The sequence below is a fragment of the Mus musculus genome, chromosome 16 (genome assembly GCF_000001635.26).
Source record: "Mus musculus strain C57BL/6J chromosome 16, GRCm38.p6 C57BL/6J".
NCBI lineage: Eukaryota > Metazoa > Chordata > Mammalia > Rodentia > Muridae > Mus > Mus musculus.
The window spans coordinates 87,442,599-87,461,137 of NC_000082.6; the positions used below are offsets into that span (position 1 = coordinate 87,442,599).

Consider the following 18,539-nt stretch of genomic DNA (forward strand, 5'->3'; position numbering starts at 1 on the left):
CAAAACGTTGCTGTTTTGAAACAATAGGGTGAAGCACCCTGCCTCTATCTTAAGCTTAAAAGTTATCTTACATACAAAGAGTAAAGAAAAACTAGGCTCATTCCTGTTTATGATTATGTCTGTTTCTTCAGGATTGGCATGTGCCCCATCTGTCACCTTAACTGCAAATGGTTCTGTGCTGCCTATTATAGCATAACAACATTAACATAGTGTGATGAGTAGCAGTTGTTATGACAGCCTTGCAGCCTTGCCTTGGTTTCAGGAGGTTCTTGTGACCAACTTGCTCTGCTTCTGTTCTGTTTCTATAACCCAGCCTATTTGCCTGCACATCTCCCATTTTGACCCTCTCTAGCCCTGAGCTATCAAGCCTTGTCTTCCTCAGTCTAATGCTGGCCTCTGGTGTAACCCCGCTTCAGGGGAGGCAGCCACCACCTACGTGAATAAAAGAGCTTGCTGTAATTAGTTGCTTGCTGTTATTAATTTGCCCATGATGGTTTGGGTCAGTGGTGGCCAAGGCAGCTCAGTCAGTCAAACAGTGTCTCCAGGGAGGGAGTGAGGATAGAAAAGAAAAAGATAATTAGACATTAGAGCATGACTCCAGCTAGTGCTGAGGCTGAAGCAAGCTTTTTTTTTCCCCAGCCAGCTTTTATACCATTCTAGGTACATCCAAAGAATAGAGTTGGTTCTTAGATCAAAGACAAAGCAATCAAAGCAGGCAATAAGCAAAGAGATCAAATAAGGTAGTAATCAGACAAAGCAATAAGCAAAGTCCCTTAGTCCCTGGGTCTGGGGACTTATCAGGATGACCAACATAAAAGGAATGCCACACCTCCCTCTCCTGGGTTTACCTAGAGCTTTGTAGGAGCTCAAATGTAAATACTCTTATCTGAGCCTACTTCCTTGTCCAAGCCCAGTGACAAATGCTTGCCAAATTTCTAGAAGTGGTCTTTCTCCTATCTTTGGGATTAACAAATAGTGTTTAAAACTGGTCTGAAAAACAAAAACAACCTAGGATCTTTCCAATTCCCAAACTCCAAATAGCAGAAATGAGCTCAATTTGAGCTTTTTTTGTGTATGTGTGATTAAATAAAAACCAGCATTCCTTAGGAAGTTGTTAAGCCAGTGTCTTGGGATTTTATTGCTGTGAAGGAACACCATGACCAAGTAAATCTTACAAAGGAAAACATTTACAGTTTACAGGTTTCACAAGTTCAGTCCATTATTATCATGGTGGGAAGCATGGCAGCATCCAGGCAGACATAGTGCTGGAAGAGCCAAGAGTTTTACATCTTGATCCTAAGGTATTGAGGAAGAGCCTCTCTTCCACACTAGATGGAGCCTGAGCGTAGAAGGTCTCGAAACCCACCTAAACAATGACCCAGTTCCTCCAATGAGACCAAACCTCTTAATAGTGTCACCTCCTAAAATCTATGGCTACCAAACCTGAGACCCCAGAGCCCACCTCCAGAGGGACATTCTCTAACAAGGCCACACATCCCTATGGCTAAGCATTCAAACACATCAGTCTACAGTGGCCAAACCTATTCAAACCACCACTGCTAGTTCTGCCAAAAAGATTTCCCTTAAGTCTGGCAGAAGGGAGTCAAGGCTATCTGTGGTGTCTATTAGCACATCAAAGCTCATGCTGGCCTCCAGGCTCCTTCAGTATCACAAGTTAGACATTTCAAAGTCCTCCTAGCAGCCTTGCCCTTTTCTCCTGCCCTTCCAGAGCCTCCCTCCAGCTCTCAGCTTCTCTGTCTTCAGTTTTTCCTCCTCATAACCTGCTCTTCCCGTTGTTCCTGCTGTGTTCTGCTCTCACTGTTTTCTCTATTCTCTGTCCATTGTTATCCCTACACTCAAAGACTGCCCTGGCCGTGTCCTGCCCGCCATGCCTGCCTGCCCGCCATGCCCAGCCTGCCCGCCATGCCCAGCCTGCCCGCCATGTGCAGTTTCTACTGTACTCTGGACTCTTCCAGATGTCTCTGGCTGTTCTCTCTCAGATCTACAATTTAAAAATTGTCTCCTTAAGCCATACTGTAGAGCAGTCATGTCATCAGTTTATAGATTGGAAACCATCATGAATATTCTATTACATCAACTTTGTCACAGCATATGAAAAGGAAACTGCAAAATGAGAACAGTTTTCTCAAATACAGGAGCACGCTTAGAATTAGAGTTTAATTTTACTCTCTTCTGAGTTAAAAGTGAAGAGTACGGATAGATGGATATTTGCTTTGTTTTGATAAGTGCAAAAATCTGTTACTCATATTCGATTATAGTCACTTCAGAAAGTTCCTCCACTCTCCTTAGCTCCTACACTTCTCCAGGAGGCAGACTGCTCCTTCCCCCCCTCCCCCACCCCCATCTCCCACATATTTGTGTGTTCTGGAACTTAATATGATTCAAACCAAACAGAGGGTTGTTCTCTTTCTGTATATTTTACACATATTTACATTTACAGTTATATGTCTTTCATTATGTTTTACATTCACTTATTTTTTGAGTGTGTGTGTGTGTTTATGGCATATATGTGTACAATGGCTTTCTCAAATGTATAAGTCAGAAGACAAGTTGAGGGACTTGGTCCTCTCCTTATCTTTCTTTTCTTTCCTTATTTTTGGTTTTGGTTTTGGTTTTGGTTTTGCTGTTTACAGCAGGATTTCTCTTTGTAATAGCCTTGGCTGTCCAGGATCATGCTGGCCTTGAACTCACAGAGACCCACCTACCTCTCCCTCCTGATTGCAGGGATCAAAGGTATGCACCACCATGCCCTGCTCTCTCTCTCCTTAGTTTTAAACTTGGGTCATCAGCTTAGCAGCAAGCTCTTTAGCTCTCTGAGACATCTCAGGTGCCCCCAATGTAATCCTGTAAGGATTTATTATTGTTGCTTAATAGTGTCCCAGTGATATGACTTTTTTTTCTTCTAATTTTGTTTTTAAGTGTTACTGTGGATCCAATCCTGGACTTACTCATGCAGTCACAACTCCATTCATGTTCTATTTTTTAATAATGTATCTATTCTTATGTTGCGTGCATTGGTGTTTTGCCTGCATGCGTATCTGTGTGAGGGTGTTTTATCACCTGAACTGGAGTTACAGACAGTTGGGAGCTGCCGTGTGGGTGCTGGGCATTGAACTTTGGTCCTCTTCATAAGCAACCAGCTCTCTTAACCTCTGGCCCTTGATTTGCTATTTATGTTTCAAGGAAAACTGGATAGTTTCCAGTAGTTTGGCTATATGAACATTCTTTTGTTGTTGTTGTTTTGTTTTTTGTTTTTGTTGTTGTTTTTTTTTTTCAAGACAGGGTTTCTCTGTGTAGCCCTGGCTGTCCTGGAACTCACTTTGTAGACCAGGCTGGCCGCAAACTCAGAAATCTGCCTGCCTCTGCCTCCCAAGTGATGGGATTAAAGATGTGTGCCACCACGCCCGGCTTATGTGAACATTCTTATAGAGCATATTGTTCTAATGAATAAATTTCCTTAATACTTAAGCACTTAGTATGCTCCAGACATACTAGAATTATAGAAAATATATATATCCTTCCCTATACACATGTATATGTATATATATATATATGTACTTATATCTATATCTATCTATAGTTTCCATTCATACATAGAAACATGAAAAGAAATGTGACAAGATGAAGGTTAATTGGCAGCAATGTAAAAATAAGATGAGAGCAACCCGGTGACCGGTTAGTTAGGCTGCTTAGCTTGTATCATGATTTTTAGGTAGTGAACTAAGGCACCAACCACAGAAAATTAAGGGGCAGCACAAGGCAAAGAAAGTTAACAATACAGCAATGGGGAATGAGAGAGGAAAACTTGTCACTAGGCTTTAAAAGCAGCGAGCTTTGAATTCTAATCCCCAGGTCGGGCATGGTGTACACCTTTAATCCCAGCAGTCAGGTGCGTGAGGCTGGCTGTGCCCAGGGAATTTATGCCAGCCTGTTTTACATACTGAGTTCCAAGTCAGTCAAGTCACAGAGTGAGATTCCTGTCTCAAAATAAGTGAAGAAAATAAACCCACAACATTTTATCACCAGTAAAGAACAAGAGTGTTAGTTTTCCCCAAAATTTAAGTAAAAATTACATTTGTGAGATTCCTGACCACTCAGAGACCTGAGTGCCTTCTGGTTCCCACCTGTGTCCGGGGCAGAGCTCTGGCACAGGACTGGAACCCCCACAGCCCACACCTCAGTTGCAGCTCTACTCTCCAGGTATTCTGACACATCCAGGATCACAGGATCACAGAAAGGACAGGCTCCAGTCAGAAACAAGGAGGCCAGATGACAAAAGAGATAATCAGATGGCAAGAGACAAGCATAAGAACATAAGCAACAGAAACCAATTTGACTTGGCAACATAAGAACCCAGTTCTCCCTCCACAGCAAGTCCTGGATACCCCAACACACCTATAAAGCAAGATTCAGATCTAAACTCTCCTTTCATGAAGATAATAGAGGACTTTAAGAAGGACATAAATAACTCCCTTAAGGAAATACAGGAGAACCCAAGTAAACAAGTAGAATCCCTTAAAAAGGAAACACATAAATCTCTTAAAGAAAAACAGGAGTACACAATCAAACAGGTGAAAGCATTGAACAAAACCAAACAGGATCTAAAAATGGAAATAGAGTCATTAAAAAAAACTCAATGAGAGACAATACTGGAGATGGAAAACCGAGGAAAAAGAACAGGAGGTGCAGATGCAAGCATCATCAACAGGATACATGAGATGGAAGACAGAATTTCAGAGGCAAAAGGTATAATAGAAGACATTGACACAACAGTCAAGGAAAATACAAAAAGCAAAAAGCTCCTATCTCAAAACATGCAAGAAAAACAGGACACAATGAAAAGACCTGACCTAAGAATAATAGGTATAGAAGAGAGTGAAGATTCCCAACTCAAAGGGCCAGCAAACATCTTCAACAAAATTATAGAAGAAAACTTTTCTAACCTAAAGAAAGAAATGCCCATAAACATACAAGGAGCCTACAGAATACAAATAATGGGACCAGAGAAGAAATTTCTCTTGCCACATAATAATTAAAACAGAAAATGCACAGAATAGCTGGGCAGTGGCTCACACTTTTAATCCCAGCACTTGGGAGGCAGAGGCAGGCGGATTTCTGAGTTCGAGGCCAGCCTGGTCTACAGAGTGAGTTCCAGGACAGCCAGAGCGACACAGAGAAACTCTTTCTCGGAAAAAAAAAAAACAACAAACAAACAAACAAACAAACAAAACAACAAAAAACCAAAATGCACAGAACAAAGAAAGAATATGGAAAGGGAAAAAGGTCAAGTAACATATAAAGGCAGACCTATCAGAATGACACCAGACTTCTCACCAGAGACTATAAAAGCCACAAGAGCCTGAGCAGATGGCATACAGGCCCCAGCTAAACTTGAAATTATCATAGATGGAGAAACTAAGGTTTTCCAAGACAAAGCCAAATATAAACAATGTCTTTCCACTAATCCAGCCATACAGAGGATAATAGAAGGAAAAGTCCAACACAAGAAGGGAAACTACACCCAAGAAAAAACAAGAAATTAATCTTTTCACAACAAACCCAAAAGAAGAGAAACACATAAACATAATTACACCTCTAACAACAAAATAACAGGAACCAACAACCATTCATCTCTAACATCTCTTAACATCAATGGACTCAATTCCCCAATGAAAAAGACACAGGCTAACAGACTGGATAAACAGGATGCAGCATTTGGCTACATAGAGGAAACACACCCCAGTTACAAAGACAGATATTACGTCAAAATAAAAGGATGGGAAAAGCCAGGTGTGGTGGCTCACGCCTTTAATCCCAGCACTTGGGAGGCAGAGGCAGGCGGATTTATGAGTTCGAGGCCAGCCTGGTCTACAGAGTGAGTTCCAGAGCAGCCAGGGCTATACAGAGAAACCCTGTCTCGAAAAAACAAACAAACAAAACATTATGAAAAAAATAGAAAAACAAGCAAACAAACAAACAAAAAGGGTGGGAAAAAAACTTACCAAACAAATGGTTCCAAGAAACAAGCTGGAATAGGCATTCTAATGTCTAACAAAATAGACGTTCAACCAAAAGTTATCAAAAAAAAAAAAAAAAAAAAAAAAAAAAGATGGGAAGGACACTACTCACTCATGAAAGGAAAAATCCACCAAGATGAACTCTCAGTTCTGAACGTCTATGCCCCAAATGCAAGGGCACCTACATTTGTAAAAGAAACTATACTAAAACTCAAAGCACACATTGAACCTCACAAAATAATAGTAGGAGACTTCAACATCCCACTCTCAGCAATGGGCAGATCATGAAAACAGAAACTAAACAGAGACACAGTGAAGCTAAAAGAAGTTATGAGCTGGGCAGTGGTGGTGCATGCCTTTAATCCCAGCTCTTCAGAGGCAGAGGCAGGTGGATTTCTGAGTTCGAGGCCAGCCTGGTCTACAGAGTGATTTCCAGGACAGCCAGAGCTACACAGAGAAACCCTGTCTTAAACAAAACAAAACAAAACAAAAAAACTGTTATGAACCAAATGGATTTAACAGATATCTACAGAACATTTCACCCTAAAACAAAAGAATATAGCTCCTTCTCAGCATTTCATGGTACCTTCTCAAAAATTGACCCTATACTTAGACACAAAATAAACCTCAACAGATACAAGAACATTAAATTAATCCCATGTATTCTATTGTACAACCACGGAGTAAGGCTTGTCTTCAATAGCAACAAAAACAACAGAAAGCCCACATACCAATGGAAGCTGAACAATTATCTATTCACTGAAAAGCTCTAGAACAAAAAGAAGCAAATACACCCAAGAGGAGTAGTTGACAGGAAATAATCAAACTCAGGGCTGAACTTAACTAAGTAGGAACAAAAAGAACTATACAAAGAATCAAGAAAACTAGGTGCTAATTCTTTGAGAAAATCAACAAGATAAAAAAAGCCTTAGCCAGACTAACTAGAGAGCACAGAGACAGTATACAAATTTTAAAAATCAGGATGAAAAGGGAAGCTTAAAAACAGAAACTGAGGACATCCAAAAATTCATCAGATCCTACTACAAAAGCGTATACGCAACGCAACTGGAAAACCTGGATGAAATGGACAATTATCTAGACAGATACCAAAGTTAAATTAGGATCAGATGAGCCATCTCTGAAAGATCCTGGCAGAATGTAAAAGGACACAGAAGCCCTGAAATTGGCAAGATAGACGTCAGTGTTAGCAGAACTAGCTTCACTGATTTAGAAAAATAGAGGTGCACAATGCTCTGGCCACTCCTTGAACCTGTGTGTCTGCCAATGTTCTGACCAGGTGTGTGCCCATTGCTGCACCTTCATTAGACTCTTTCCTCGTACCCCTCCCATACCCATTTCTTAAGAATAGACATTGTTTAGATCTGAAAATCCCTTAATCTCCCCTTTCTCCTTTCCCCCCTGAGGGCCTATAAAAACTGGGAACTCTTTCCCCTCGAGGACGACTCCTCTACCCCTGCGTGGGATATGAGTCGTCCCCAGAGCTCTGGCTTTCCCCGAATAAAGCCTCATGTGGTTTGCAACAAGCTCGGTCTATCGTAAGTTCTTGGGTGTCCGCTATTATCCTGAGGCCTGAGCGAGGGGCTCCTCTCGGAGTCTTTCATCTCAACAGTCCCCTAACCCCTAAAGAAATAAATAGAAGCAGTCATTAGAAGCCTCCCCACCAAAAAAAAAAAAAAAAAAAAGCCCAGGGCCAGATGGTTTTAGTGCAGAATTCTATCAGACTTTCAAAGAAAATCTAATACCAATACTTCTCAAACTATTACATAAAATAGAAACAGAAGGAACACTATCCAATTCTTTCTATGAAGCCACAGTAACACTGACACCTAAACCACAAAAGGACCCAACAAAGAAAGAGAACTACAGACCAATTTACCTTATGATTTTTGATGCAAAAATACTCAATAAAATTCTCTCCAACCGAATCCAAGCACACATCAAAATGATCATTTACCATGATAATTAAGCTTCATCTCAGGAAAGCAGGGATGGTTCAGTATATGGAAATCCATCAAAGTCATCCACTATATAAACAAACTCAAAGGGGGAAAAAATGTGATCATCTCATTAGAGGCTGAAAAAAAGCCTTTGACCAAATACATCACCCATTCACGTTAAAAGTATCGGAGAGATCAGGAATTCAAGGAGCATACAACAAACCAATAGCCAATATGAAACTAAATGGAGAGAAACTTAAAAGCAATCCCATTAAAATAAGGGACAAGACAAGGCTGCCCATCTCTCTCTACCTACTCAATATAGTACTCAAAGGTCTAGCCAGAGCAATTAAGACAGCAAAAAGAGATCAAAGGGATACAAATTGGGAGTAAGGAAGTCAAGATAACACTATTTGCAGATGATATGTTAGTATATATAACCGACCCCAAAAATTCTACCAGCAAGCTTCTATAGCTGATAAACAACTTCAGCCAAGTGGCTGGATATAAAATTAAGTCTAACAAATCAGTAACCTTCCTCTACTCAAAGGATAAAATGGCTAAGAAAGAAATTATGGAAATCACAATCTTTACAATAGTTGCAAATAATATAAAATATCTGGGTGTGATTTTAACCAAGCAAGTGAAATGTATGTATGGCAAAAACTTCAAATCCCTGAAGAAAGGAATCAAAGAAGGCCTCAGAAGATGGAAAGATCTCCCATGCTCATGGATTGGCAGGATTAATATAGTAAAAATGGCCATCTTACCAAAAGCAATCTACATATTCAATGCAATCCCCATCAAAATTCCAACCCAATTCTTCATAGAGTTAGAAAGATCAATTCTCAAATTCATTTGGAATAACAAAACACCTAGAATAATGAAAAATATTCTCAACAATAAAAGTCCTCTTCTGGTGGAACCACCATCCCTAAACTCAAGCTGTCCTGCAGAACAATAGTGATAAATAACTACATGGTACTGGTACAAAGACAGGCAGGTAGATCAATGGAATAGAATTGAAGACCCAGAAATGAACCCACACACCTATGGTCACTTGATCTTTGACAAGGGAGCAAAAACCATCCAGTGGAAAAAAGACAGCATTTTCAACAAATGCTGGCAGTTAGCATGCAGAAGAATGCAAATGGATCCATTCTTATCTCCTTGTACAAAGCTCAAGTCCAAGTGGATAAAGGACCTCCACATAAAACCAGACACACTGAAACTAATAGAAGAGAAAATGGGGACAAGTCTCAAACACATGGGCATGGGGGAAAATTTCCTTAACAGAACACCAATGGCTTATGCTTTAAGATCAACAATTGACAAACGGAACCTCATAAAATTGAAAAGCTTCTGTAAATCAAAGGACACTGTCAACAGGACAAAACGGCAAGCTACAGATTGGGAAAAGATATTTACCAACCCTATATCTGATAGAGGGTAATATCCAAAATATACAAAGAACTCTAGAAAGTAGACTCCAGAGAACCAAATAACCCTATTAAAAAGTGGAGTACAGAGCTAAATAGAGAATTCTCAACTGAGGAATCTCGAATGGCTGAGAAGTACTTAAAGAAATGTTCAATTTCCTTAGTCATCAGGGAAATGCAAATCAAAACAACTCTGAGATTCCCCTCACACCAATCAGAATGGCTAAGATCAAAATCTAAGGTGACAACAGATGTTGGTGAGGATATGGAGAAAGAGGAACATTCCTAAATTGCTTGTCAGACTACAGGCTGGTACAACCACTTCAGAAATCAGTTTGGTGGTTGCTGAGAAAATTGGAAATAGTTCTATCTAAGGATCTAGCTATACCACTCCTGAGCATACCCAAAAGATGCTCCACTATATAACAAGGACACATGCTTCACTATGTTCATAGCAGCCTTGTTTATAATAGCCAGAAGCTGGAAAGAACCCAGATGTCCCTCAACAGATAAATGGATACAGAAAATGTGGTATATTTACACAATGAATTACTGCACAGCGATTAAAAACAATGACTTCATGAAATTCTCAGGCAAATGGATGGAACTAGAAAATATCATCCTGAGTGAAGTAACCCAGTCACAAAGAACACACATGGCATGTACTCACTGATAAGCGGATGTTAGCCCAAAAGCTCACAATGCTCATGAGTCAGCCCCACTTAGACTTCTAAGCTCTAAGTGGAGCTTAGAAGGAAGGAAGACCAGGGTGTGGATACTTCAGTCCTGCATTGAGGGGGATGGGGACAGGAAATAGAGGGAGAGGGGAAACTGGGAGGGAAAGAGGAGGGGGAGGAAATAAGGGGGAACAGTGTCAGAAACTGGAGGAGATATAAGAGAGTTACAGAGGGTCAGGAAATCAAATAAAAATATGTAGCAGGGTGGATGGGGAACTGGGGATAGCCACTGGAGGGTCCCAGGCACCAGGGACCTCCCAGGACTCAATGGGAATGACTTTAGCCAAAATTCGTAGAGAAGGTGGAGATAGAACCTGTTGAGACCACCTCCAGTGGGTAAGCATGAACCCTGGTCCACGGATGGGGCCACCCACTCATCTCAAAAATTTTAATTCAGAAATGTTCCTGTCCAAAGGAAGAACAGGGACAAAAATGGAACAGAAACTGAAGGAAGGGCAAACCAGGGACTGCCCCACCTGGGGATCCATCATGTCCTCAGACACCAAACCCAACACTTGAGGTGGTCAAGAGGCTCTTGTTGACAGGAACCTAGTATGGTGGTTCCTTGGGAGATCCCGCCAGCAGCTGACAAATGCAGATGTGAATGCTTGGAGCCAACCATCACACGGAGCTGAGGGAACCTAGTGGTGGTAAGGGGCTGGCAGAAGGGCTGGAGCAGCAGGGGATTGCAAACATAGGCTGGCCTGACTACCCAGTTTTCCCAGAGTCTAGACCACCAACTAAGGAGAGTACCTGGAGGGATCCATGGCTCCAAACATATAGGTAGCAGAGGATGCCCTTGCCTGACAGCAATGGGAGGGGAAGCCCTTTGTCCCAGGGAGGTTTGAGCCCCAGCATACAAGGATGCCAGAGAGGTGGGGCTGGAGAGTGTGGGTGGGTGGGGGAGCACCCTCATATAGGCAGAGTGGAGTGGGGAGGGCACATGTGGGATGAGAAGTTGGTGGAGGGGTAACTGGGAACTGGGATATCATTTGAGATATAAACCAATAGAGTGATTAATTAAAAAAAATTATACTGGCCAATTTTCCAGTTTTATGCTACTATTTCAACATAGTTTTATCTGACAACTAGTAAGTTTGAATATTTCATTTGCAATCTTTTAGAAGGCCATATATCTAGAAATGAGCTCAAGCTGGACTATGGAAGGATTTCGGGTGGTTAGATAAAAAGCCAACATTCCTCGGGATCTTTGAGGTTTGAGGAACCTTGAGGGTTTGTTTTCTCCCCAAAAGGACTCATGTCCCTTGCCTCTGACAGAAGGGACATGATTCTCCATTAATATACACTCGCGGTTGCCTATGATAGGTCTAGATAAGTCTAGAACTGGCCTCTAGGCTCCCTCAGTCCCGGTTCACAAGTACACATCTCAAAGCCTTCACCCTAGCCCGCAGGACCTTCTCTCATCTGGGTCCTGATTCCCGTTCTCTTTGCCCCTTCCTTGCCCCCGACTCTTCTGGCTACTTTTTTTTTTTTTCAATCGTGCTATGTCCATCCACTCTTCTTTCCCACTCTCTTGCTTCCCTAGCCCTGGCCTTCCTCTCTCTGCACTGGACTCTTCCCGATGCCTTTGAGTAGTTTTTCTCTTATTCACAATAAAAACCTTCCCCCTAACTGAGCGGCAGTTTCAAGTGGTTTCTTTATGGCATCCCCTCGCACACACCATCAACTGTTCTTTTACCGTGTTGCTTACTTCTGCCTATTTTGCTACTAACACGCACAGGTAGTTTTCTGTGATTACTGTCTCCGCTGAGGTCCGCTTAACGGGTGCTACAAAAGACTCGGCACAGAGTGTGTAGTTACTGTTTCTCGTCAACCAACCGCAACTCAAATCTTCAGGACTTTACACTGTAACATTCCCCTTTAATTCCTGTCAGTTTGGACAAGGTCAGCAAGGTGAAGGCTGGGGTTGGAAGAAAGAACACTCACATTTATAAGCGAGTGGGACAGGATTAGGGGAAAGGAGAGACGTGTGTAATTACGTCGCTCTCTTGGCCATCCTGCAGAAATAACGTATTTAAGAGAGGTAGCCATGAAGGACTTTCCAAGCCAAGGGCCAGGACCCGTCATCCACTCCCTAGGAGGATTTAAATTACTCCACAGTTAACACTGCAGTGAACACGTGGCGGGCCTCCCACGCACCCACCCCAAGGGAGGCCGAGCCATTTCCCACAATGCCGCGTTCCGGAAGTTGCCTCTCCGGGAGGGTGGCTGGTTCCACCGCGTCGCTCTCTCTGCGTCACCTGGAGGAAGCGGAGCTGGCGGCCGGCTCCGGGCCCGTCGCGGGAGGCAGTTATGGGCGCCGTCGCCCCGGGTGAGTACCGGCCACCCCCGCCGCCGCCACACTCCCGCCCTGCCTCGGCCTCATCCTCATCTACTGCGGGTGCTGTCGGCTCCAGGGCCGGCCCGGTGGGCGCCGAGCAGTCGGTAGGGCCGGCGGGCGACGGGAAGGGTGGCTGGGCGGGCGGCTGGCGTGCGAGCTCCGGGGAGCGCCCGGTGACACCGTGTGCGTTGTAAGCGCGGCTGGCGCTGCCACCTCCGGGTGACAGCCTACGTCGAAACTGGAGAGCCACGTTGTAGAGAGACCTGCTGACAGGGGCTTTCCGACATTGCCTTGGTGGTGATGATGGCTTAGCGAAGGCAGAGGAGGACCGGGAGGGCAGAAAAGGAAAGCAGCCGGCTGGATAGGAGGCTGACAGCAGGAGTTGTGATTTCAGCCAAGGGAGGGAGCCGCGAGCGAGTAGTTGGACCAAGGTGGCAATTCTCGTCTGAAAACTCCCCTGGACGCTGCGGGACCGAGCATTACTGTTTTATAGACGCCGTTCCCACGGCGCAGCAGTGACCTTCACAGCTGTCAGAAGTTTACTGTAGCTCCTTCAGTAGCATCGACTGACACTTCAGTCATGGGTTTGGTTGCCCTAATTAAAAGTTTGTCTTTCAAGTTTCCCTCTGCTGTCTCAAGGGAAGCTGCAGTCCTTAAACCAGATCTTCTAGCTCTGTCTCCACAACTGAAGGCTTATGATTTAATTAATGTCCGCATGTCCGCCTTTTTCTTTTACACCTGAAGTTGTGCCTTCTCAGGTAATATTCTCTCTCATCTCATCTCATCTCATCTCTCTGTCCCTCTGTCCGTCCGTCCGTCCGTCCGTCCATCTGACCACCTCGCTGTAGCTGGCCTGGAGCTTTGTAACTGCCTACTTTTGCGGTGCTGGGATTAAAGGTGTGCGCCATTAGCGGAGGAAGTTTTTCTTGAGGACCTACTATGTACTCACAGTATGCTATAGGCAAGATAGAAATTCTGCCCAGAACCAGTTCTTTCTCCTAAGGCTTCGGATTTCAGAGGAGGGTGGGGGTAGGGTGGGAGGGGGAGGGGGAGAGGGAGGAAAGGAGAGAGAAATTGTTCAGATTATAGATTTGAAAAGCAGTTTACTGTGGTAGAGAAACAGATACAGGATAGTACATATCTTTTTCCTCTCTGTCCCTCTCTGTGTGTTTGCTTTGTTCTTCGAGACAAGGTCTTCTTGTACAGCTTTGGCTGTCTTGGAACTCGCTCCATAGACCAGGCTGGCCTTCAACGCGGCTAATGCAGGTTTTCTTAAATCTTCATTAAAACCTGGTGGTGATGTTGGCACACGCCTTTAATCCCAGCATTGTGGGAGGCAGAGGTAGTTGGATCTCTGGAGGGTTAGGTCAGCCGGGACTAGAGTGGTTTTGTTTTTAAATTTCTTTCTTTAGTGAGTATCTTCATTTAAAAGATGATCGTGAAAATCAAACATGATGGTTTTGGAACTGTCTCGTTAATTGTTTTTGTTGATGAGTTATGAGTCAGGATTGCTAGTACGTTGGGGCCAGGTTGAAGGGGACAAGTTCTAGAGTATAAACTTGGATGTTTTGGCTGTTTAATAGGTTCATTAGAGTGATATACAAATGACGCTATCTGAAGATGAATCTTGCACTAATGTGGCACAGTTTAGAGGAGGTTAGCTTGGAGAGAAGAAGTTGGATACTCTTTTTTTTTTTTCCCCCTAAAAGAGGACCATTTTATCCAGCCCTCTGTACTCTGTGCTCCTCTTTGTTCATTGCAAGGTCTTGGCTACCCCAGGCTGGCCGCAAGCTCAGTGTATAGTAGTTGAGGATGGCCTTGAGTTCTGGATTCCCTCCGCTGAAGCTTCTGAGCGTAGGGCTGTGGGGTCCGCTCTACCTGGCTCTGTGTGTGCTGAGGAGTGAGCCAGGGCTTTGTGCACAGCAGGCAAGCACTCTACATACTGAGCTATCTGAAGATGAATCTTGCACTAATGTGGCACAGTTTAGAGGAGGTTAGCTTGGAGAGAAGAAGATGGATACTCTTCCCCCCCCCCCAAAAGAGGACCATTTTATACAGCCCTCACCATTTTTTTTTTGTTTTTGTTTTTGTTTTGTTTTGTTTTGTTTTTTTTCTATATCCCTGGCTGTCCTGGAACTCACTCTGTAGACCAGGCTGGCTTCGAACTCAGAAATCCACCTGCTTCTGCCTCCCCAGTGCTGGGATTAAAGGAGTGCGCCACCACGCCCGGCTACCATTTTTTCTTTTTTAAACAATGTTTTAAATGATCCTTGGTAAAGGAAGGGTTCCACACTGGCTTAGTACAGTGTTTCCCTAGCATTTCATCCAGTATATACAAGGTCTTGATTTAGTATCCAGCATTGAGGAGGACAAAAGGATGAATGAAAATGTAAAAAGATAATTGCTGCCCTTGGCTCGTGGTTTTATAGAGACGTCCTGCCTATCCTCAGCACCACCCCACCAAGAGCTGAAGGGTTACTTGCAAGACTTTATGCCAGAAAGATGACAACAATTAAGATTAGAATTAATCTTAATTTTTAAGATTAATTAGATTGACTACACTGGAGTGTAGTTTAATGGTAGAGCACCTGTAAAAACAAGAATTAAGTGAAGTATTTCCTCCAGATACTATTTTCCATTTGCACAAACATTTTTTTTGGGGGGGGGGGGGACAGGGTTTCTCTGTCAAGTTACTCTGAAGCATGTAAAATAGAGATTCTCAAAATAAATGTTTAAAGATTAGACTTGTAAGTACTTGTAATTCTCTTGATACTTTTAAATTTTCAAAATTCAACCAAACAGGCAAAGATTTAATGTGTAGTTAGATTAGCCATAGACTACCAAATGGGGGTTTGTGGGTGACATAGGCAAGTCGATTCTTTGTTCATATCTAGAAGGCAGACTAGTAAAGAGAATTGTGTACTTTTGTCTGTCTATTTTTAAAATTTCTTGCAAACCTTTAAACTTTGCTAGCTGATGGATTGTAGAATGATATCTAATTTTGTGGTGAAGAGTGGAATGCCTGTTAGTGTTGGGCACAGAAGCATCAGCAGGAATGGAAGAAGGTGGGGGACCTTGACTTTTACACTTGTAGCCAACATCCTAACTTTGTCACTTCCTGACTGTTTGAAAACAGGATGAAACTGTCTATTCTGCGTACTTAAGAGTTCGTATTAGAAGAGTGATGGTGTATCCCAGGGGTACTTTTGAGTTATAAAGTATTTTTTTTTGTTTTGTTTTTTATTTTTTGTTTTCTGTTTTCTGTTTTTTGAGACAGGGTTTCTCCGTGTAGCCCTGGCTGTCCTGGAACTCACTTTGTAGACCAGGCTGGCCTTGAACTCAGAAATCTGCCTGCCTCTGCCTCCCAAGTGCTGGGATTAAAGGTGTGCGCCACCACCGCCAGGCTACCGAGTTATAAAGTATTGACTGTAGCTTACTTGAACTTTTATCTTCTAAACTGTAGAAGTCATTTTTTCTTTCATCCTTTGTCTTTCTGGTTTTGTCAAGCTGGGTTTGTCTTGTTTTCTAGATTGTAACTTTGTGTCAGCGTGCAGTCCATAAAGTGCCAGCATGGGGAAGAAACGGACCAAGGGGAGAAGTGCTCCAGACACGGTGGCCTCAGAGTCTGCAGGTATGGTTCCTCAGTTGTTCTTAAAGCCTGGTTCTATGTCTAAATGAAAAAAAAAAAAAAAATATATATATATGTATATATATATATATTAATTGAATTGAATTTTTATTTATTTTTTGTTAAGTTTATTTTATGGGTACTGGTGCTTTTTCTCGTATGCATGTCTGCAGCGTGTGTGTGCAGTGCTAACATAGACCAGAAGGGGGCATTATATCTCCTGTAAATGGAGTTAGATGGTTTTGAGACACCACATAGGCTCTGGGACTCAAACCCCAGACACCTGGAAGAGCAGTCAGTGCTCTTAACTGCTGAACCATCTCTCCAGTCCCCATGGATGATACGTAAGAAATGTATGTACAGTTATGTAATCATAATTTTACTACTGTTAAACTTCTATTTAAAATTGTATTTAAAACCGTTTTAAATGTTTTTTTAATTATTTATTTACTTATTTATTTTTACCTGCACGATGTATGTCAGTGCACCATTTGTGGCCAGTGCTTGTGGAGGCCAGAGAAAGTGTCAGGGCCTCTGGAATTGTAGATAGTGGTGGTTGTTGTCTGCCATGTGGGTGCTGGGATTGGAACCACTGGTCCTTTGGAAGCGTGCCAGGTGCTCTGAACCACTGAGCTGTTGTCCCAACCCTATCTATCTATCTATCTATCTATCTATCTATCTATCTATCTATTTGTAATTTTACATTTTATGTGTATGGGTCTTCTGACTGTATGTATATCTTGTGTATACCATGCCTGTGGAGGCCAAAGAGAATATCAAATCCTCTGAAGCGAGTTATGAACATGGTTGTGAGGCATCACATGGATGCTGGGATTGGAACCACAGGTCCTCTGGAAAGAACAGCCACTCTGAGCCATCTCTCCAGCCCTTCTCTTTTTAAGATAGGGCCTCACTGTCCCTGGCTGGCCATGAACTCAGAGTTCTGCTGCTTTTGCCCCTTAGTGCTAAAGTTAAGGTATGCACAGCCATGCCCAGCTTAGATTTTATTACTATATGTGTGTGTGTGATGTGTATGAGTGTTGAGGGGAGTAAGATCTGTGTGCCATGTGTAAATGTGGGGCTCGGAGGATAGCTTTCAGGAGTAGCTTCTCTCCAGCCCCTGTGGGTTTGGGATGACACTCGGGTCCTCAGTCTGGCACAGCAGGTTGGCCCTCTTGTAGTCTTTGCTGTGTGTGTAATGGGTGCTTTGCTGCTATGCATGGTCTTTTCACCACATGTCTGCCTGCTACCTCGGGAGGCTAGAAGAGATTGCCTGGAACTGGATTTAGTTACACACAGTTGTGAGCTGCCATGTGCATGCTGGGAATCGAACCTGCAAGAGTAGCTAGTAGATTCTACTGTTGAGCCATCTTTCCAGCCTTAGACTCACTTTTGATATAAAGGATCATGTCTGTATACGTTATCATTTATTTAGCTAGTCTGCTAATGTTAGTTTTAGTGTTATCAGTGGGACAATAATGGTCCTCAGTTGCACAATAAAATGCTTATTTTCCTGAACCTTTACTAGTACTTGACAGTATCAGCTATAAAACTTAATGCTCATTTAATATTTTAAAAGATCCGTCTTCCCTCCTCTCCTGTGATCTGTTACTTTACTAGGATTCAGTGGTTTTCTGCATTACTTTACTTATATTAACTTGATCTCTGTTTATTGAACAGGAAGCCAGTTGCACTACTTAATTGGTTCCATCAAACAACTCAAATCCTTCAGAATGGCTCCCATACCCTTTAATCACTTGTCCAGAGCCTGGTTTCCAGTCTCAAGTAGGGCTGTCTTTTGAGTATGGCTCCACCATTTACAGAAATAGCGCACATTTTTACACACTTTTATATGGGGATTGATCCTTTTGGTTTGCCCTGTCTTTCTGTCCGTCCATCCATCCGTCCGTCTACCCATCCATCCATCTATCATCTATCTATCTTAGAATGGGCCCTTTTATGTAATTTTTGCTGGCCTATAACTCCATATGTAGACTATGGTGGCCTAAACCTACCAGGAACCCACTTGCCTCCTCAGTGCTGGGATTAAAAGGTGTGTGTGTATCCTCAGCCTGGCTGCCTGTTACCGTTTAAGGACATGGTTTTAGTGTGAGTTATGAGTCCAGGTTCTGACATAGTCATTCAGTAGTTAGTTGCTCTTACATACTAACCTTGGATTTCTCATTTATCATTAGGGTTAGTACTGTCTTTCTTCTAGGTAATGATAAGCGTTAAATGAAATGAATATATCTAAAACAGTTTATAGGATGCACGCAATCAATGTCAGAGACTTTGATTACTGTAAATGTCTTTGAGTACTTTATCTACCTCTCAAAAGTTTTGCATCATTAAAGTTTTTTCCTAATAGATGGTCAATGTGAGAAGTTCTTATTCATTG

General features: G+C 42.7%; 1 protein-coding gene across 5 annotated transcripts in view; it reads left to right on the forward strand.

Moving 5' to 3' along the window:
- The first annotated feature begins 12,386 nt into the window (after window positions 1–12,386).
- Usp16 (ubiquitin specific peptidase 16) overlaps window positions 12,387–18,539 on the forward strand; it is a 28,531-nt gene continuing 22,378 nt past the window's right edge. Inside the window, exons 1-2 of one of the 5 annotated variants that reach the window (NM_024258.2) lie at window positions 12,387–12,504; window positions 16,043–16,144. In NM_024258.2, the coding sequence (NP_077220.2) occupies window positions 16,084–16,144 (61 nt within the window). In that variant the 5' untranslated portion in view covers window positions 12,387–12,504; window positions 16,043–16,083. Of the gene's footprint in view, window positions 12,505–12,538; window positions 12,618–16,042; window positions 16,145–18,539 lie in introns of those variants that run through there. The other 4 variants (XM_006523101.2, XM_006523102.4, XM_006523100.2 and 1 more) reach the window with 4 other exon arrangements.